The sequence below is a fragment of the Ailuropoda melanoleuca genome, chromosome 5 (genome assembly GCF_002007445.2).
Source record: "Ailuropoda melanoleuca isolate Jingjing chromosome 5, ASM200744v2, whole genome shotgun sequence".
NCBI lineage: Eukaryota > Metazoa > Chordata > Mammalia > Carnivora > Ursidae > Ailuropoda > Ailuropoda melanoleuca.
Genome location: NC_048222.1, coordinates 803,033 through 821,192, shown reverse-complemented (window position 1 = coordinate 821,192; position 18,160 = coordinate 803,033). Strand labels below are relative to the sequence as shown.

At 47.6% G+C, this 18,160-nt stretch overlaps 1 protein-coding gene across 9 annotated transcripts in view; it reads left to right on the top strand.

Moving 5' to 3' along the window:
* The window catches only part of PGBD1 (piggyBac transposable element derived 1), a 34,767-nt gene extending 16,607 nt beyond the window's left edge, over positions 1-18,160 (top strand). For 2 of the 9 annotated variants that reach the window (XM_034660060.1, XM_034660057.1), the window contains 3 exons: positions 12,408-12,534; positions 13,293-13,389; positions 16,413-18,159. In XM_034660060.1, the coding sequence (XP_034515951.1) occupies positions 13,352-13,389; positions 16,413-17,967 (1,593 nt within the window). In that variant the 5' untranslated portion in view covers positions 12,408-12,534; positions 13,293-13,351 and the 3' untranslated portion in view covers positions 17,968-18,159. Of the gene's footprint in view, positions 1-10,800; positions 12,235-12,407; positions 12,535-13,268; positions 13,390-14,947 lie in introns of those variants that run through there. The other 7 variants (XM_034660061.1, XM_034660059.1, XM_034660064.1 and 4 more) reach the window with 7 other exon arrangements.

Here is an 18,160-nt window from a genome sequence, read left to right as displayed (position 1 = left end):
GAGAGCAGCAGCGGCTGAAATTCAGCCTCTGTCTCAGAACAGAGGGATCGCGGATCGTTCTCCACTGATGTTCTGGCCACTTTAACTCTGTTTCTGTTGGTGCTGCTCAACCCTGCAGCATCCCGGGGCTGTGCGCCCCACACCCCGGCGTCCCAGCCCTCACTTCCAGGGCCGGCACGTCTCTGTCCTTTGTGTTTCCAACCCCGCCAGCCGCCAGCCGCCCCGCGTGGGCTCCCGGAGCTCCCCGTCTCAGTCTGGTGTCTCACGGGTGCTGACCGCGAGTCCGCCTGCTCCCCCGTGCAGGTGGCCCTCCAGCCACCAGCCGCCCCGCGGACGCTCCCGGAGCTCCCTTCTCAGCCTGCTGTCTCAAGCGTGCGGGTCCGCGGTCTGTTCGCTCCCCCTTGTAGGTGGCTACCGCTTCCCGGCGCCCTGACACGGCGGCTCCCTCCCCCTTCTGTTTAGCTTCAGATATCTGTGCGCGGTTTCACGGCTCCCCCGCTTCGTACCTCGATACTCAGCGCTGGAGATGTTCATTTGTAGAGATCCAGATGTATCTTCCTGCGTCTCAGGCTCATTGTCAATTTCTTTCACCCGTGTTTTATAGTTTTCAGAGTACTGGTCTTTCGCCTCCTTTGTTAAGTTTGTTCCCAGGTATTTCATTATATTTGGCGCAGTTGTAAATAGGACTGTTTTATTAATTTCTCTTTCTGCTACTTTGTTCTAAATGTATGTATAGAAATGCAGTAGATTTTTGTATATTGATTTTGTATCTTGTGACCTTACTGAATTCATTGCTCAGTTCTCATAGGTTTCTGGTGGTCTTTAGGGTTTTCTCTATGTAGTATCATGTCACCTGCAAATAGTTTTCCTTCTTCCATACTAATTTGGATGCCTTTTCTTTTTCTGTTCTGATTGCTATGGCAAGTACTTCCAGTACTATGTTGAATAAAAGTGGTGAGAGTAGAAATTCTTGTCTGAATTTAGGGGAAAAGCTCTAAGGTTTTCACCACTGACTATGATGTTGGCTTTGATTTTTTCATATATGGCCTTTATTAGGTTGAGGTATGTCCCCTCTAAACCTTCTTGAGGGTTTGTATCATGAATGAATGTTGTACTTTGTCAAGTATTTTTTCTGCATTTATTGAAATGATCATGAATTCAGTCTTTCTGAATTTGTAAGACTTGTTTTGTGGCCCAATTGTGGCATTAGTATGAAATGTTCTGAATATATGTTAGATGCATCTGGTCCATTGTGTCATTCAAAGCCACTGTTTCCTTGTTGATTTTCTGTTTGGATGATCTGTCCATTGATGTAAGTGGGGTGTGAAAGTCCCCTACTGTTATTGTACTACTATTATTTAGTTAATGTTTGTTATTGACTATTTTATATATCTGGGTACTCCTAGGTTGGGTATATAAATATTTACAAATGGTATATGTTATTGTTGGATTGTTCCTTTTATTATTATGTAATATCCTTTGTCTCTTATTTCAGTCTTTTGTTTTCAAGTATATTTTGTCCCATAGGAGTGTTGCTACCCACTTTTCTTTTCACTTCCAGTTGCATAACTGCTTTTCCATCTCTTTACTTTCCATCTGCATGTGACTTAGGGCTGAAGTCTCTTGTAGGCAGCATATAGATTGGTCTTGCTTTTTATCCATTCCATCACTCTGTTTTGATTAGAGCATTTATTCCTTTTACAAAGTTTATTGATAGGTATGTACCTAGAGCCATTTTGTTATTTATTTTTTTAAGTTCTTTTCTGCTCTCTCACTTTTTTCTCTCATGATTTGTTGAGTTTCTTTAGTGAGATATTTGGAATCCTTTCTCCTTGTTTTTTGCATATCACTGGTTTTTGATTTGTGGTTACCATTAAGTTTGTATATAACATCTGCATATAGCAGTCTGTGTTAATTAAGTCCATGGTCACTTACGTTTAAACCCATTCTTTACTCCTCTCCTCCTCCACGTTTTTGGTATATGGTTTTATACTTTACATCCTTTTATTTTGTGAATTCTTGGTTGACTTTTATAGATATACTTAATTTTACTCCTTATGTCCTTCCTGCTTTTCTTACTCCTGAGTGTAGTTTTTCCTTTTCACTCAAAGAATCCCCTTTAACATTTCTTGTAAGGCAGCTTAGTGGTGAACTCCTTTAACTTTTGTTTGTCTCAGAAACTACCTCTCCTTCTATTCTGAATGATAGCATTTCTGGATAGAATATTCTGGGTTGCAGGTTTTTTTCTTTAAGCATTTCTTTCGTTTTTTTTTTTTTCTTTTAATTATGATGTAAGTCACCGTACAGTACATCATTAGTTTTTGATGTAGTGTTCCATGATTCATTGCTTGGGTGTAACACCAGTGCTCCATGCAATACGTGCCCTCCTTAATACCCTTCACTGGGCTAGCCCATCTCCCCAGCCCTCTCCCCTCTAAAATCCTCAGTTTGTTTCCCGGAGTCCATAGTCTTTCATGGTTCATTTCCCCCTCTGTTTACCCCCCTTCATTCTTCCCTTCCTTCTCCTAACAATCTCCTTGCTATTCTTTATGTTCCACAAATGAGTGAAACCATATAATTGTCTTTCTCTGCTTGACTTATTTCACTTAGTATAATCTCATCCAGTCCCATCCACGTCGATGAAAATGTTGGGTAATCATGCTGATGTCTGAGTAATATTCCATTGTATATATGGACCACATCTTTTTTTTTTTTTTAAGATTTTATTTATTTATTTGACAGAGAGAGACAGCCAGTGAGAGAGGGGACAAGCAGGGGGAGTGGGAGAGGAAGAAGCAGGCTCCCAGGGGAGGAGCCTGATGTGGGGCTCGATCCAATGGATCTGGGATCATGCCCTGAGCCAAAGGCAGCCGCGTAACAACTGAGCCACCTAGGCGCCCAGACCACATCTTCTTTATCCATTCATCTGTTGAAGGGCATCTTGGCTCCTTCCACAGTTTGGCTATTGTGGACAATGCTGCTATGAACATTGGGGTGCATATGGCCCTTCTTTTCACTACGTCTGTATCTTTGGGGTAAATACCTGGTAGTGCAATTGCTGGGTCATAGGGTAGCTCTATTTTTAACTTTTTGAGGAACCTCCACACTGTTTGCCAAAGTGGCTGTACCAACTTGCATTTCCACCAACAGTGTAAGAGGGTTCCCCTTTCTCCATATCCTCTCCAGCATTTGTTGTTTCTTGCTTTGTCAATTTTTGCCATTCTAACTGGTGTAAGGTGGTATCTCAATGTGGTTTGGATTTGAATTTCGCTGATAGTTTAATGATGTTGAACATTTTTTCATTTGTCTGTTAGCCATTCCTATGTCTTCATTGGAAAAGTGTCTGTTCATATCTTCTGCCCATTTTTTGATTTGGTTATTTGTTTCTTGGGTATTGAGTTTGAGGAGTTCTTTATAGATCTTGGATACCAGCTTTTTATCTGTAGTGTCATTTGCAACTATCTTCTCCCATTCCGTGGGCTGCCTCCTTGTTTTGTTGACTGTTTCCTTTGCTGTGCAGAAGCTTTTTACCTTGATGAAGTCCCAAAGGTTCATTTTTGCTTTTGTTTCCTTTGCCTTTGGAGACATGAAAGAAGTTGCTGTGGCTGATGTCGAAGAGGTTACTGCCTCTGTTCTCCTCTAGGATTTTGATGGATTCCTGTCTCACATCGAGGTCTTTCATCCATTTGGAGTTTATCTTTGTGTATGGTGTGAGAGAGCGGAAAGCATCATTTTCTGTATATAGCTGTCCAATTTTCCCAACACCATTTATTGAAGAGACTGTCTTTTCTCCATTTTTTTTTTCCCCCTGCTTTGTCAAAGATTAGTTGACCATAGAGTTGAGGGTCCATTTCTGGAGTCTCTGTTCTGTTCCATTGGTCTGTGTCTCTGTTTTTGTGCCAGTACCCTGCTGTCTTGGTGATCACAGCTTTGTAGTATCAGGCAACGTGATGCCCCCAGCTTTGTTTTTCTTTTTCAACATTTCCTTGGCAGTTCGGGGTCTTTTCTGGTTCCACACAATTGAAAAATGTCATTGGTATTTTGATCGGGATGGCATTGAAAGCATAGATTGCTCTGCATAGCATAGACATTTTAACTATGTTAATTCTTCCGATCCATGAGCATGGAATATTTTTCCATCTTTTTGTGTCTTCCTCAATGTCTTTAATAGTTTGGGAGTGGATTCTTTTGGGTTTTCCATATAGAGTATCATGTCATCTGTGAAGAGGGACAGTTTGACTTCTTCTTTGCCAATTTGGATACCTTTGATCTCTTTTTGTCGTCTGATTGCTCGTTATTCGTGTATAGAAATGCAACTGATTTCTGAGCATTGATTTTGTATCCCGCCACATTACTGAATTGCTCTATAGCCTTTAATAGTTTGGGAGTGGATTCTTTTGGGTTTTCCATATAGAGTATCATGTCATCTGTGAAGAGGGACAGTTTGACTTCTTCTTTGCCAATTTGGATACCTTTGATCTCTTTTTGTCGTCTGATTGCTGTTGCAAGGACTTCTAGTACTATGTTGAATAATAGTGGCGAGAGTGGGCATCCTTGTCGTGTTCCTGATCTTAAGGGAAAGGCTTCCAGCTTTTCCCCATTGAGAATAATATTTGCTGTAGGCTTTTCATAGATGGCTTTTATGAGATTGAGAAATGTACCCTCTATTCCTACACTCTGAAGGGTTTTAGTCAGGAAAGGATGCTGTATTTTGTCAAATGCTTTTTCTGCATCAATTGAGAGAATCATATGGTTCCTGAGTCTTTTCTTGTTGATATGATGTATCACGCTGATCGATTTGCGATCCCAGGGATGAATCCCACTTGGTCATGATGGATAATCCTTTTAATGTACTGTTGGATCCTGTTAGCTAGGATCTTGTTGAGGATTTTGGCATCCATATTCATCAGGGATATCGGTCTGTAATTCTCTTTTTGATGGGGTCTTTGGTTTTGGGGTCAGGGTAATGCTGACCTCATAGAACGAGTTTGGGAGTTTTCCTTCCGTTTCTATTTTTGACACAGCTTCATATAATAGGTATTCTGTCTTCTTTAAATGTTTGGTAGAATTCCCCTGGCAAGCCATCTGGCTCTGGACTCTTGTTTTGGGGGAGGTTTTCAATTACTGTTTCAATGTCCTTGCTGGTTATTGGTCTGTTCAGATTGTCTATTTCTTCCTGTTTCAGTCTTGGTAGTTTATAGGCTTCCAGGAAGGCATCCATTTCTTTCAGGTTGCTTAATTTATTGACATATAGTTGCTGATAATACTTTTAAATGATTGTTTCTATTTCATTGGTGTCAGTTGTGATCTCTCCCCTTTCATTCATAATTATATTAATTTGGGTCCTTTTTCTATTCTTTTGAATAAGTCTGGCCAGTGGCTTATCGATCTTATTAATTCTTTCAAAGAACCAGCTTCTTCGATCTGCTCTGCTGTATTTCTGGTTTCTAATTCATTGATCTCTAATCTTTATCAGTTGTCTTCCGTGCATGGCTTAGGCCTGTTCTTTAGTTCCATCTCCAGCTGTTTAAGGTGTGAGTATAAGGACTGCATTTTAGATTTTTCTGTTCTTTTGAGTGAAGCTTGGATGGCTATGTATTTCCCCCTTAGGACTGCCTTTGCAGTGTCCCATAGGTTTTGGACCGATGTGTTTTCGTTCTCATTGGTTTCCATAAATTGCTTAAGTTCTTTTGATTNATGGTTTACCCAAACTTTTTTTTTTTTTTAAAGATTTTATTTATTTGTTCAACAGAGATAGAGACAGCCAGCGAGAGAGGGAACACAAGCAGAGGGAGTGGGAGAGGAAAAAGCAGGCCCTCAGCAGAGGAGCCTGATGTGGAGCTCGATCCCATAACACTGGGATCATGCCCTGAGCCAAAGGCAGACGCTTAACCGCTGTGCCACCCAGGCGCCCCTACCCAAACATTCTTAAGCAGGATGGTCTTTAGTTTCCAAGTGTTCGAGTTTCCTCCAAATTTTTTCCTGTGATTGAGTTCCAGTTTCAAAGCACTGTAGTCTGAGAATATGCAGGGAATAATCTCAGTCTTTTGGTATCAGTTGAGACCTGTTTTGTGACCCAGTGTATGGTCTATTCTGGAGAAAGTTCCATGTGCGTTTGAAAAGAATGAGTATTCTGTTTTAGGGTGGAGTGTTCTGTATATATCTGTGAGGTCCATCTGGTCCAGTGTGTCATTCAAAGCTCTTGTTTCTTTGTTGATTTTCTGCTTAAATGATCTGTCTGTTGCTGAGAGTGGAGTGTTGAGGTCCCCTACTATCAACGTATTATTATCTATATGTCTCTTTGTTCTGGTTAAGAGTTGGCTTGTGTATGTGGCTGCTCCCCTGTTGGGGGCATTGATATTTATAATTGTCATATCCACTTGTTGGATACACCCTTTAAGAATAATATAGTGTCCTTCTGTATCGCTAACTACAGTCTTTAGCTTAAAATCTAATCTGTCTGATATGAGAATTGCTACCCCAGCTTTCTTTTGAGGTCCATTGGCATGATAAATGGTTCTCCATCCCTTCACTTTCAGTCTGGATGTATCTTTAGGTTCAAAATGAGTCTCTTGTAGACAGCAAATGAATGGGTCATGTCTTTTTATCCATTCTGCAACCCTGTGGCGTTTTATGGGAGCATTTAGGCCATTTACATTGAGACTGATTATTGAGAGATGTGATTTTAATGTCATGTTGACTATGAAGTCCTTGTTTCTATAGATTATCTCTGTAAATTTCTGTTCTGTGTCACTCTTGGGGTCTTTCCCCTTTTATAGAACCCCCTCCCCCTTAATATTTCTTTTAGGGCTGGCTTGGTAGTCACATATTCTTTCAGTTTCTGCTGGTCTCGGAAGCTCCTGTCTCTCCATCCATTCTGAATGACAGCCTTGCTGGATACAGTACCCTTGACTGCATGTTCTTCTCATTTAGTACCCCGAATATGTCTTGCCAGCCCTTTCTGGCTTACCAGGTCTCTGTGGACAGGTTTGACGTTATTCTGATGTTCCTCCCTCTGTACGTAAGGAATCTTTTCCCCCTCGCTGCTTTCAAGATTGTTTCCTTAGATCTAAGATTTGCAAATTGTACTATTATATGTCGTGGTGTTGGTCTGTTCTCACTGGTCTTGGGAGGGGTTCTCTCTGCCCTTTGGACACGAATGCTTGTTTCCTTCACCAGATTAGGGAAGTTCTTAACTACAATTTGTTCAAATATCTCTTCTAGACCTCTCTCTTTCTCCACCCCCTCGAGGATCCTGATAATTCTGACATTGGAACGTTTCATTGAGTCAGTAATCTCCCATAGCTTTTTTGAAATTGAGTTTCCCCCAAGTTATTTCTCTTTCCTTCTTTTCTATCATCCTCTAACTCACTATTTCGTTCTTCTGCCTTGTTTACCCTGTCAGAGCATCCAGTTTAGACTGCATTTGATTCATTGAATTTTTAATTTTTGCCAGATTTGTTCTCATTTCAGCCCTTAGAGATTCTATATTCTCATTAATATTTTTCTCAAGCCTACACATCATCTTGATAATGTTACTCTGAAATCCATTTCTGACATTTGGTTATATCCATATCCATTAGTTCTGTGCCTGAGGCCACAGTCTCTGTTTCTTTCCTTTGTTGGGGGTTCTTCCTCTTTGTCGTTCTGATGAGGAGAGGTTGCGGGGTTGCCCAGAGCCCAGATTATTGACCAGGACCCAAGCAAGATGCACCTGTTTTATAGGGACCTTAGGGATGTGGGCTTCTTGATTTTTCAGCCCACCTTCTGGGGGAGGGGCCTGCCGCGCCGATACTCAGGAAACCCTGTTTGGGCAGAGTCGCCCTGTCCCGTGTGTGGGGGGGATGGGCACAGTGCGGAACAGTTTTTTGGGGCTTTTGTTCTCTGGCAGCTTTCCCTAGCGGTTTTCTGTGGCTCTTCTGAGAGTCAGAGCAGCAGTGGCCAAATCCCAGCCTCTGTCTCAGAACAGAGAGATCGCACGCAGTCCGCTCTCCACTGAGCTCTCTCGGCCACTTTAACTCTGTTTCTGTCGGTGCTGCTAAGACCCTGCGGCGTCCCGGGCTGCGTGCCCCACACCCGGCGTCCCAGCCCTCACTCCAGGGCCGGCGCGTCTCTGTCCTCTGTGCTACCATCACCAGCCGCCCCGGGGCCTGCGCGCTCCCGAGCTCCGTTTCAGTGTGCTTCGCGCGTGCTCTGAAGCTCCTGAGCTCCCTGTCTGCTCCCCCGCGGGTCCGCCCGCTTCCCGGCGCCCGAGTGTGGCGGCTCCCTCCCCCTCCCGTTTATCTTCCGATATCTGTGCGCGGCTTCACAGCCCCCCGCTCCGTACCTCAATACTCAGCACTGGAGGTGCTCGTTTGTACAAAACCAGATGTATCTTCCTGCGTCTCGGGCTGATTCCGTGGGTGTGCAGGATGGTCTGATAGATATTCAGCTCGACTCAGGGGACCAGCTGAAAAAGGGGACCCCCTACTCCTCCGTCATCCTCCTCCCTCTCCTCCTTAAGCATTTCGAATATGTCATGCTACTCCTTTTGGGCCTGCATAGTTTCTGCTGAAAAATCAGCTGATACCCTTCTGTAATTTACCTTTGTGTATAATGGTTTTCCTTTCTTTTGGTGCTTTTAAAATTCTATCACAAATTTTTGCCATTTTATTTACTATATGTCTTTTTTCAAGATATATTTAATTAATTTATGAATGAGAGAGTGAGCGAGACCGAGCATGAGCCAGGGGGAAGGGTAAAGGGAGAAGCACACTCCCCACTGAGCAGGGAGCCCGATGTGGAATTCGATCCCAGGACTCTGAGATCATGTTTGGAGCCTGAAGGCAGACGCTTAACCAAGTGGGCCACACAGGTTCCCCTCATTACCATGTGTTTTGGTGTGGACCTCCTTCGGTTGATTTTACTAGGGCCTCTCTGTGCCTCCTGGATTTGGATTCCAGTTTCCTTTTCCAGATTGGGGAGATTTTCAGCTATTACTTATTTAAATACATTTTCTGCCCTCTTTTCTCTTTCCTCACATTCTGGGATCCCTAGAATGCCAGTGTGATTATGTTTGATCTGTTTTCATTATTTATTAATCTTTGTTCTTTCCGTTCAGATTGATTACTTTCTGTTCCCCTGTCCTCCACATCACTCATCCATTTTTCTGCTTCCTCTCATCTATTTATTCCCTCTAGTGTATTTCCAATTTGTTTTTCATCTCTGGTTCTTTTTTTGCTTCCTGCAGTCTGTTCTCAAGTGCAGCGGCTATCTCTGTGATAACTGCCGTCGCTCTCTTAGACATACGACTTACCTGCTCCATGTAGCTGTCCTGTCGTTTTATCTTGTTCTTTCACGTGGGATACATTCCTCTCATTTTGTCTGTTTCTGTGTTAGGAAGGTCAGCTACATCTCCTGCTCTTGTAAGGAACAGCCTCATGAAGAGTTCCTGGAGTGCCTGCAGTGCAGTGTTCCCTGTTCATCAGAGTAGGGTGCTTCAGGCGTGTCTGTGTTGTGTGTGACCTAGGGTTGTGGGCGAGCTGCGTTTGCCTTCAGTGCAGTCCTTGCAATGGCTCTCTTTGCCTGTTGTAGCCTGTGTTTGGTCCCTATGTTAGTGGGTCAGTCCAGGGCTGCCTTGGGCTCGAACTGAGACAGTCCAGTGTTCGCCAGAGATGCAGCAGTACCGAACTGCAAGGTGCTCTCCCTGTGTTGTCCCCTGAGCAGTTTTTGTTGGTAGGTGGATATGCCGTCGGACCAGATGTCTGCCCCCGGTCTGCGGTTGGGGCCACATCCGACTGGTGTGTGTTGTTACCAGACCCTCTCCCTGGGGCAGGAGCCACTTGGGAGTGGTGCTGGCCCCTGTTGGGGCTGCTTGCACACTGCCAGGCGTGTGGCCTTGGTTGGGATGGGCTCTAGCTTATGGTGCACTGGAGGGGGCAGGGTCGTGGTGTTAGCAGCTTTGGGGTAGGTTGGCTGTGGGGGGTGGCCTGGAGCCCCTCTAGAAAATTCCTGCCACAGGCTGGATAGGGGAGTCCCCTGACTGTGTGGGCGTGGTGTGTGGTGTGGCAGGTCCACGGCAGGAGGGGACTGCAGCTGCCCAGAACTGCTTAGGCTGCGGGGATGGCAGAGGTGTGGCCATAGAACGTGGGGGTTGAGGCTTGCTGAGCTGTCCTGGCTCCCACTCGTCTGTGGATCTAGGCTGGGGTGAAGGAGAGGGAAGGAGAGCCTGCCAGAGCTTTTGTTCTTGGAGAAGTCTCCCAACCATCCCTGTCCCTCTAGCAAACGCTTAGAGTAGTGAGCACGTCTCCCTCCCATTTACCCCAGGCATTTCTCGAACTGCTGTTTCTGCGCTGTATACCAGCGGGGCTGTTTGCGGTGCTGTCTCTTTAAGGGCAGGGACTCAGTTTCCTCTTGCCCTTCCTTCTCAGAGCCCAGCAGGCTGATCTTTAAAGTTCCAGTTAAGCACTGCTGTTCTGGTTTTCAAAGCCGGAGGCTCCGGGATTCATCTTCCCTGCGCCCACAAGTCCCTCCCTCCCGCGGACGGTTCCAGGGTCAGTTTACCTCTGCACCTCCACCCTTCCTAGCTGCTTTAACGCGGCCTCTTCTCTACATGTGGCTTGTGCAGAGTCCGTTCTGCCCATCTGTGGGTCATTTTCTGGGTTGACACCAAAGTGGGTGTTATCTAGTTGTATCCGTGGGACCAGGGGAGCTTAGGGTCCACCTGCTCCCCCGTCTTCCCTGGATGGCTCTCGACTTCCGTGTGTTTTTGCACTTAGTTCTGACCCCCCTGAATCTGTGAGGATAAATGGAGATGATGATTTGGACTCAGGATCATTTTGAGGGTTGGAAATAACCAGCAGCACGGTGCTGCCATGGCCACCCCACGGACATCTTTCCTGTTTTGATTGTTGGTCCTTTTGGACTCAGCAGCGTCCAAGGTGGTGGATCGCCGGCATTTCCTCCTCCTGCCTCAAGTGGCTTCTGTTTGTGTGTGGGGGTCTTCACTTCCCAGAGAGCCCCCGCGCGCCCAGCCGCCACCCCGTCGGTTCCCGTTCCCTCGGTTCCCTTCCGCGTTCCTCCACCGTCCGCTCAAGTTTCCCGTCAGCACTAGCTCCTCTCCCCTGTCTTTCCATCTGTGACTTTAAGATCTGCTTTCTGTGAACGTGCATCACTGCAAAGCACTTGAGGAGTTCACGGACCCTCAGTCGCGGGGGTGGGGGACCCTAAGGGTTTACAACTAGGGTTCCGGACAGAATGGGGACAGTTGTGGCGTCCATCTCAGGCGTGCGTGCTGGGCCCCGGAGGGCGCTGCTCCAGGCTGTGGTGGCTCATGCGGGACTCTGGTCTCCTCTCCGCACAGGGCCTGCTCCCCGGGACCACCCGGAAGCCAGGACACGGCCGGGTCCCAGGTGAGCGCGTGGGAACGTGGTCGGTGGCAGCCCTCCTTCGGCCACCTGCTCCTTGGCCTCCTCAGGCTCCAGGCCCTCCCCTGGGGGAGCCCGCCCTCTTCCTGCACCTCGCGACCGGTCAGGCCCGTGTGGATGAGGAGCTGTCGCCCTGTTCCGCGCCGGTGGCGACGCCATCTAGGGCGCGAGAGGGAAGGGCAGCGAGACCCTCGCGTTCGGCAAGTGCCTCCGCTCTCACCTTTGGGGGCCTCTGCCTTGTCTCCCCAGCCTCGCCGCCGGGATTCTTCCTTTCGATTCTCGGTGTTCTTGCGCAGACCCAACGTTTATAATGGTGATGTTAAAATGGACTTCTTTCCCCTAAATCTCTCAGTGGTTCAAACATTTCCCTAGTCATTTAGGTAAAAATAATTGTCTTCTATTAAGTCCTGTGCTGCTGAATCCATTTTCTCAAAACGTGGTCCCTGTGGAGTCCTCTCCTCAGTTGGGCCTTTTCTGTGGCTTCTGATTAGTTAATTCTATGAAACCCAGTGCTTTCTATTCTTAACAAATATTTTATCTTGATGAAAATAGTTGTACAGAAAATAAAAGTCGCCTATACATGTTTTTAGGTCAGTACAGGTGACGACGGGGGTTGAACTGTGCCCCGGACGGCCTGCTGCGGCCCGAACCGTGCAGGTGCCTGTGAGGCGACCTTAGTTTGACCTTCGTTTGAAGGAGACTCATAGCTGTGATGAAGTTGAGAGGTCATTCTGGTCTGCGTGGCCCCCAGATCCGGCGAGTGTGTCCTCGGGCGCGGGCTGTGTGACCGCGGAGACCGGAGGGACGCGTCTGCGAGCCGGAGAACACGGTTCGTCCAAGCAGCGGCGGCCGGGAGGCGGCAGGGACGATCCAGAGCTTCAGAGGGAGCACGGCCCTGCCGGGGGGGCCGCCCCACTGCTCCGCGGGGAGGGGTCCACGCCCTGCACAACGGGACCCCCCACCCCACAGGGAAGACTAGGAGGCCGTCTTTTGCCTTTTCAGGTATCAGTGAAGACTGAGGAAGCAGCCGCCCAGGCCCCCGTCACAGAGCAGCGGCCGCCTCCGAGTGTGGCTCCTGGGAGCCCCTGCGGGGACTCAGCTCAGGCGGCTACGAGCTTCCGTCTGACGGGTGAGGGCAGCCCCTGAAGGGTCCCGCGTCTGTGTGCATCTTTTGCTGTCATTAACTCTGACTTGGCCCTTGTGAGCCAACATTCCTGACATTCCCTGCACACCATCGCCCTCCCTTCCCCTTCCCTGTCCTCTGCCTGCAGACTTGTCTCGGCCCTTACCATTGCGCATCCCTCCCCATCACGTTATCTTCTGCCACTAACACTTAGCTTATTGATTCTTGTTATCTTTGATCGTCCCTCCATATCCCGAGTCCCTCACGACTCCTATGCTTCCCATTCTCTTCCCTATAAAGGATTCCATGTAACGGTCATGTTTAGACACCTCTTCGTGTCTGGAAGCCCCACACTCCTCTGCCTGATCCCTTCATCTCAGAGGAGGTCTCTTCACGCTCCAAGATTATCTGTATATAATTTTCTTTAAATGGGCTTTACCTTGGTAGACCCTCTCCCCAGCTCACTGACCTTTCTTACTATCCTCCCATACTGTGCCCTGTGCCAGGCTATGTAGGGCCGCTGCAACAGCACTCCCGGGACGCCCGATGAGGATGTGAACCGGGAAATCCTGTTCCTAGGGCGCCTGCTGGCTCCGTCAGTAGAGCAGGCGACTCGGGATCTCGGGGGTGTGAGTTTGAACCCCACGTTGGGTTTGTAGAGCTCACTGAAAAAGAAAATCCTATTCCCTACTCTGGAGATTTTTTTTTTTTCTTCTTTCTCAATTCAGGCAACAGATGACATTTAAATTACTGTATTATTTTAGCTGAAGAAGTTGTAACTAAAGATGGATTATTTAATGCAAAGAAAGAAATTTCTGAAGAAATGGAGCACAGTGCGGAGGCCTCAGGAATACCCAACAGGTGAGTCCAGCGTTAGGAAAGCAGCTGATGGCGCAGAAATTAAAGACCGTGTAGGTACTTCGTAAGCGTGGTTGTGGGAATGAGGGAACGGACGTGGAGCACAGACAGTCCTAAAGCAGGACGGGAGGGACCAGGGCAGAGGCAGAGAGCTGGGTTTGGGGGAGGCTGTTAACTCCTCGGAGGTGAGAAAAAGGGGAGAAAGGAAACGGTGTGGGATTAATAGCCTGGCACGCGGGGCAGCCGTGGGGACAGGTACATTTAGCCTTAGTGCCCAGAAACCTGACTCCCGTGTCTTCACCGCCCCCCCCCCCATGGCCCCCACCAGCCACATAGTTTCTGTACGTCCTTTTCCCACTACTCACTCCCCTTTCCTTCTTCCACCATTTTGGGCCATGATGCGCGTCCTAATATCAGTATCTGTTTTATTTTACATAAACTTTATGTGAATGCTTTAAATTATTTAAACAGTATTGTGAGCATTATCACTCAGCATCATGTTTTAAGCCCTGTCCGTATTTCTGAGCACTCAGCTTCCCCAGCGACGGTCACCAGTTGCCCGCAGGCCCCGTCGGGAGAACAGCGCTCACGGGGCAGCCTCTGCTATGCCCCTCGCGTGAGAACTCCTCGGGGACAGATAGCTAGGAACAGGACTGCCGAGTCCTAGAAGGTGTTAAATTTAACTCCGGTCCTGCTAAACAGACTCCTGAAGGAGTGCACGCTCCGTGTGGTCGGGTCAGCACGACGTTCATGCTGGCCCAGTTCTCCTAGTCAAGGATCCAGGGCTGCTTTGTCCACCCCTGACCACAGGATGGTTCCTGCAACTCCAAGGACTAGGTCAGCAGAAAGGGGAAGAAGGGCACCTCTACCCATGTTCGTTCCTGGTGCCCAGAACAGAGACGTCTTCTGTTTCTCACTGGCTGAAATGGACTCCAAGGACCATGTTTGGCCATAAGAGGCTGGGGGAACTGAGCATCTAGAAAAGGGAATGGGATTGTGAGAACTGGCTTAGACCAGTTCGTGGCCTTTACCAGGACACATGGCTGCTTGCAGAAGTGGGTTTCTGACAGGCTAACAGGGAGAGGCAGGAAAGTCAGTCTGCCTCTCCCCAAGCAGATGATTAGGGAAGCTCTGTCAGGGTGTCACAGGCCACGATGAACTAGACAGAGGTGTGGATCAAGAATCAGTGATGAACGGGGGCGCCTGGGTGGTGCAGTTGTTAAGTGTCTGCCTTCGGCTCAGGGCATGATCCGGCGTTTTGGGATCGAGCCCCACAACAGGCTCCTCTGCTATGAGCCTGTTTCTTCCTCTCCCACTCCCCCTACTTGTGTTCCCTCTCTCGCTGCCTGTCTCTGTCAACTAAATAAATAAAATCTTTAAAAAAAAAAAAATCAGTGATGAACGGATGGGAAAGGCAAAGAGAGTCGTGCTGCAAAGACTATTTTCTAGGCACATTTTTGTAAGTTCAGCTTCCAGACTATTTTTCCTGTTACATCCGTTCAGGAAGCATCTTGTCCCTCTTATGCAGAGGTGCCCCAAGGGCACAGTGCTGGGGCGGGGGGCGGGGGGCAGAGCTGCAGGCAGCGGGAGGAAGCACCCATGAGGCAGGGGACAGAGGAATGAGAGTCAGGGACCAGGCGGGAGTTCACTGGTGCAGGGGGGAGAAGGAGAGAGGCGGAGAAGTGAACGTGCCGCGCCCAACAGGGTTGGCGACCTAGGAGAGGGGTCACAGGAGCCGTGGAAGGCAGACCGTGTCAGCGAGCAGGTTTCTGCCTGAGAAATTCTGGGTCCTCTTTGGAGTGGGGAAAAGAGGCTGTGGGATTAAAGCTTCGAGAAGAATGATGAAGATGTGAAATGTGGGGAACTGGGGAGAGGGGGGTGAGGGGGAAGGAGGACTGCAGGCAGGGTGAGTGACCAGCCGAACCTCGGAGGCCCGCATGGTTAGCAGTGACGGTCGCCCCGCTGCTGCGGGCTCTGTGGCGCCGCCCACCCTGGGGTGAGGACCGGAGACCCGACGATGGCCTCCAGCCGGTGCTCAAGTCCGGCCGGTCTGGGGCACCGGTCACTGGGGCAGGTGGCTGATGATCCTGGCCAGAGAGGGGCTGAGGGGATGGACTGTGGGGTCAGTCGACTGAGTAGGAAGGGAAGTGGAAGGAGAGGGAAGGGAGGACTTGGGAGATGGAGGGGCGGACGGTCCCCGCCCTTGAGGGACGCTGGGGAGTGTTGCCTGGGCCGTCCACGCACACTGGAGACACCCAGGAGAAATGCTTTAAGCAAATCAGTAAATACGTGTAGTATAAATTATAATGTACTCTTTTCAGTGCTCCCCCCCCCGTAGGTCTTCTCCAACTAGACTGTTTTTTACCAGTGGGATGTTAGTGAGTGAAATGCAGATTTCTCAGATAAAAAGAGAAGCTTGTGTATAATACTTTTCATCTTGGTAACTTTATAAACCCCATAAAAACCAGCTGAACAGCAGTAAGTTTAAGTTTCTCCCCAGAGCAGTGTGTCCACCAGATGAATGGAGAGCTAGGAGAGACTTAATCCTTCCACGTTCAGAAATTCTGAGACAGGCGTAAGGGAGCCCAGGACATTATAACCCCCTTCCTTGTCCAAATTTAGAACCAAGTGATGGAGATACAGGAGTAAACAGAGGATTCTGGAAACCTCGGCTTCACTGCTGATGGAGGCTCGGCTAGGAAAGGAGTTCCCAAGCAGAGGAGCACAGCAGGCCTCCCCCTGCACAGGCCTGCCTGATACAACTTGGGGCCAAAAGGAACATGGGGTGTCTGCCACTTGCTCCTGAAGAGGAGGGAGGCGCCGCATGAAGATGCCCAGTCCCTTCTTTCAGACTCCACAGCTAGCTGTCCAGAGGAGCGAGACCAAGGTAGGGACAGGCCAGAAGGGTTTGGTCCTAGGAGTGAGAAGCAGGTAATCTGCACACAAGAATACTTCAGTGTCAGCAGATTCAGGTCCTAGTAAGACTAAGGATTTTTATAGTACTTTTCCCCCCCCCCCCATCCTAGCGATTGTGTGCCCCAGCCGCCTTGTACCTCTGTCCACACGGACAGGACATTTACCCATTTGAACACACTAAAGGACCGTCACCCGGGTGACTTATGGGCCCGAACGCACATCTCATCCTTGGAATATGCTGCAGGAGACATGACCCGAAAAGGGAGGAAAAAGGACAAAGCTCGAGTGAGTGAACTGCTCCAAGGCCTTGCATTTTCTGGCGACTCAGATGTGGAAGAAGATAACAAGCTTGAGGCCCACCATGCTCAAAAAAAGCTAAAGACGTCAAACTTGCCGGAGAAGAACTGGACCAAAAGAGACATTAAACCCAGCTTCCCAAGCTGGTCAGCACTGGATTCTGGACTTTTGAATCTCAAGAGTGAGAAGCTGAACCCAGTAGAGCTCTTCGAGTTGTTTTTTGATGATGAAATATTCAACATGATTGTCAACGAAACCAATAATTACGCATCTCAGAAAAATGTCAACTTGGAAGTCTCAGTTCAGGAAATAAGGTGTGTGTTTGGTATCTTACTTTTGAGTGGATTTGTGAGGCGTCCCAGGAGGGGAATGTACTGGGAAATCTCTGATGCTGATCAGAACCTGGTTAGAGATGCAATTAGAAGGGACAGATTTGAATTGATTTTCTCATACCTACATTTTGCAGATAATAGCCACCTAGATCAAAAAGACAAGTTTACAAAATTGAGGCCTCTCATAAACCGAATGAATAGAAATTTCCTCCTGTATGCTCCCCTGGAGGAATACTATTATTTTGATAAGACAATGTGTGAATGCTTTGACAGTGACCAGTTCCTGAATGGGAAACCTATTAGAATTGGCTATAAAATTTGGTGTGGCACAACCACACAGGGTTATCTGGTGTGGTTTGAACCCCATCAAGAAGAATCAGTGGTGATGGTGGATAAGAATCTTGATCTTGGTTTAGGTGGAAATCTAGTGATGCATTTTGCTGATGTTCTTTTAGAAAGAGGCCAATATCCCTATCATCTGTGTTTTGATAGCTTCTTTACAAGTGTCAAATTGGTGTCAGCCCTGAAGAAAAAAGGAGTAAGGGCAACAGGAACAATTCGTGAGAACAGGACTGAAAAATGTCCCCTCATGAATGCAGAACATATGAGAAAAATGAAGAAGGGATATTTCGATTTCCGAGTGGAAGAAAATGAGGAGATAATTTTGTGTCGTTGGCATGGTGACGGCATCATCAGCCTGTGCTCCAATGCTGTGGGCATAGAACCAGCCGGTGAGCTAAGCTGTTCTGCCGCTGAGGGGGAGATCCGTCAGGTAGCTTGGCCGTCTATAGTGAAGTTATATGATGAATGCAGGGAAGGTGTAGCTAAAATGGATCAAATCATTTCCAAATACAGGGTGAGAATAAGAAGCAAGAAATGGTACTCGATTCTGGTGAGCTACATAATTGATGTCGCCATGAACAATGCGTGGCAGCTACACAGAGCCTGTAACCCAGGTACCTCTCTAAACCTCCTGGATTTTCGGAGATACGTTGCACATTTCTACTTGGAGCACAATGCTAATCTGTCAGATTAAGGCAGATAAAATGAACACGATGCCGGTATTAACAAGACAAAAAAGTTACAGGTACAAATGAGACTGTATCCTTCCAAAGCAAACCTGATGTATGTAATGGAATTATTAAATAATATTTTAAAATCAAACCTCTATGTAGTTTCAAAGACCATTAAAAAAATTACTTGTTACAATAACCTGTAAAAATGTTGAA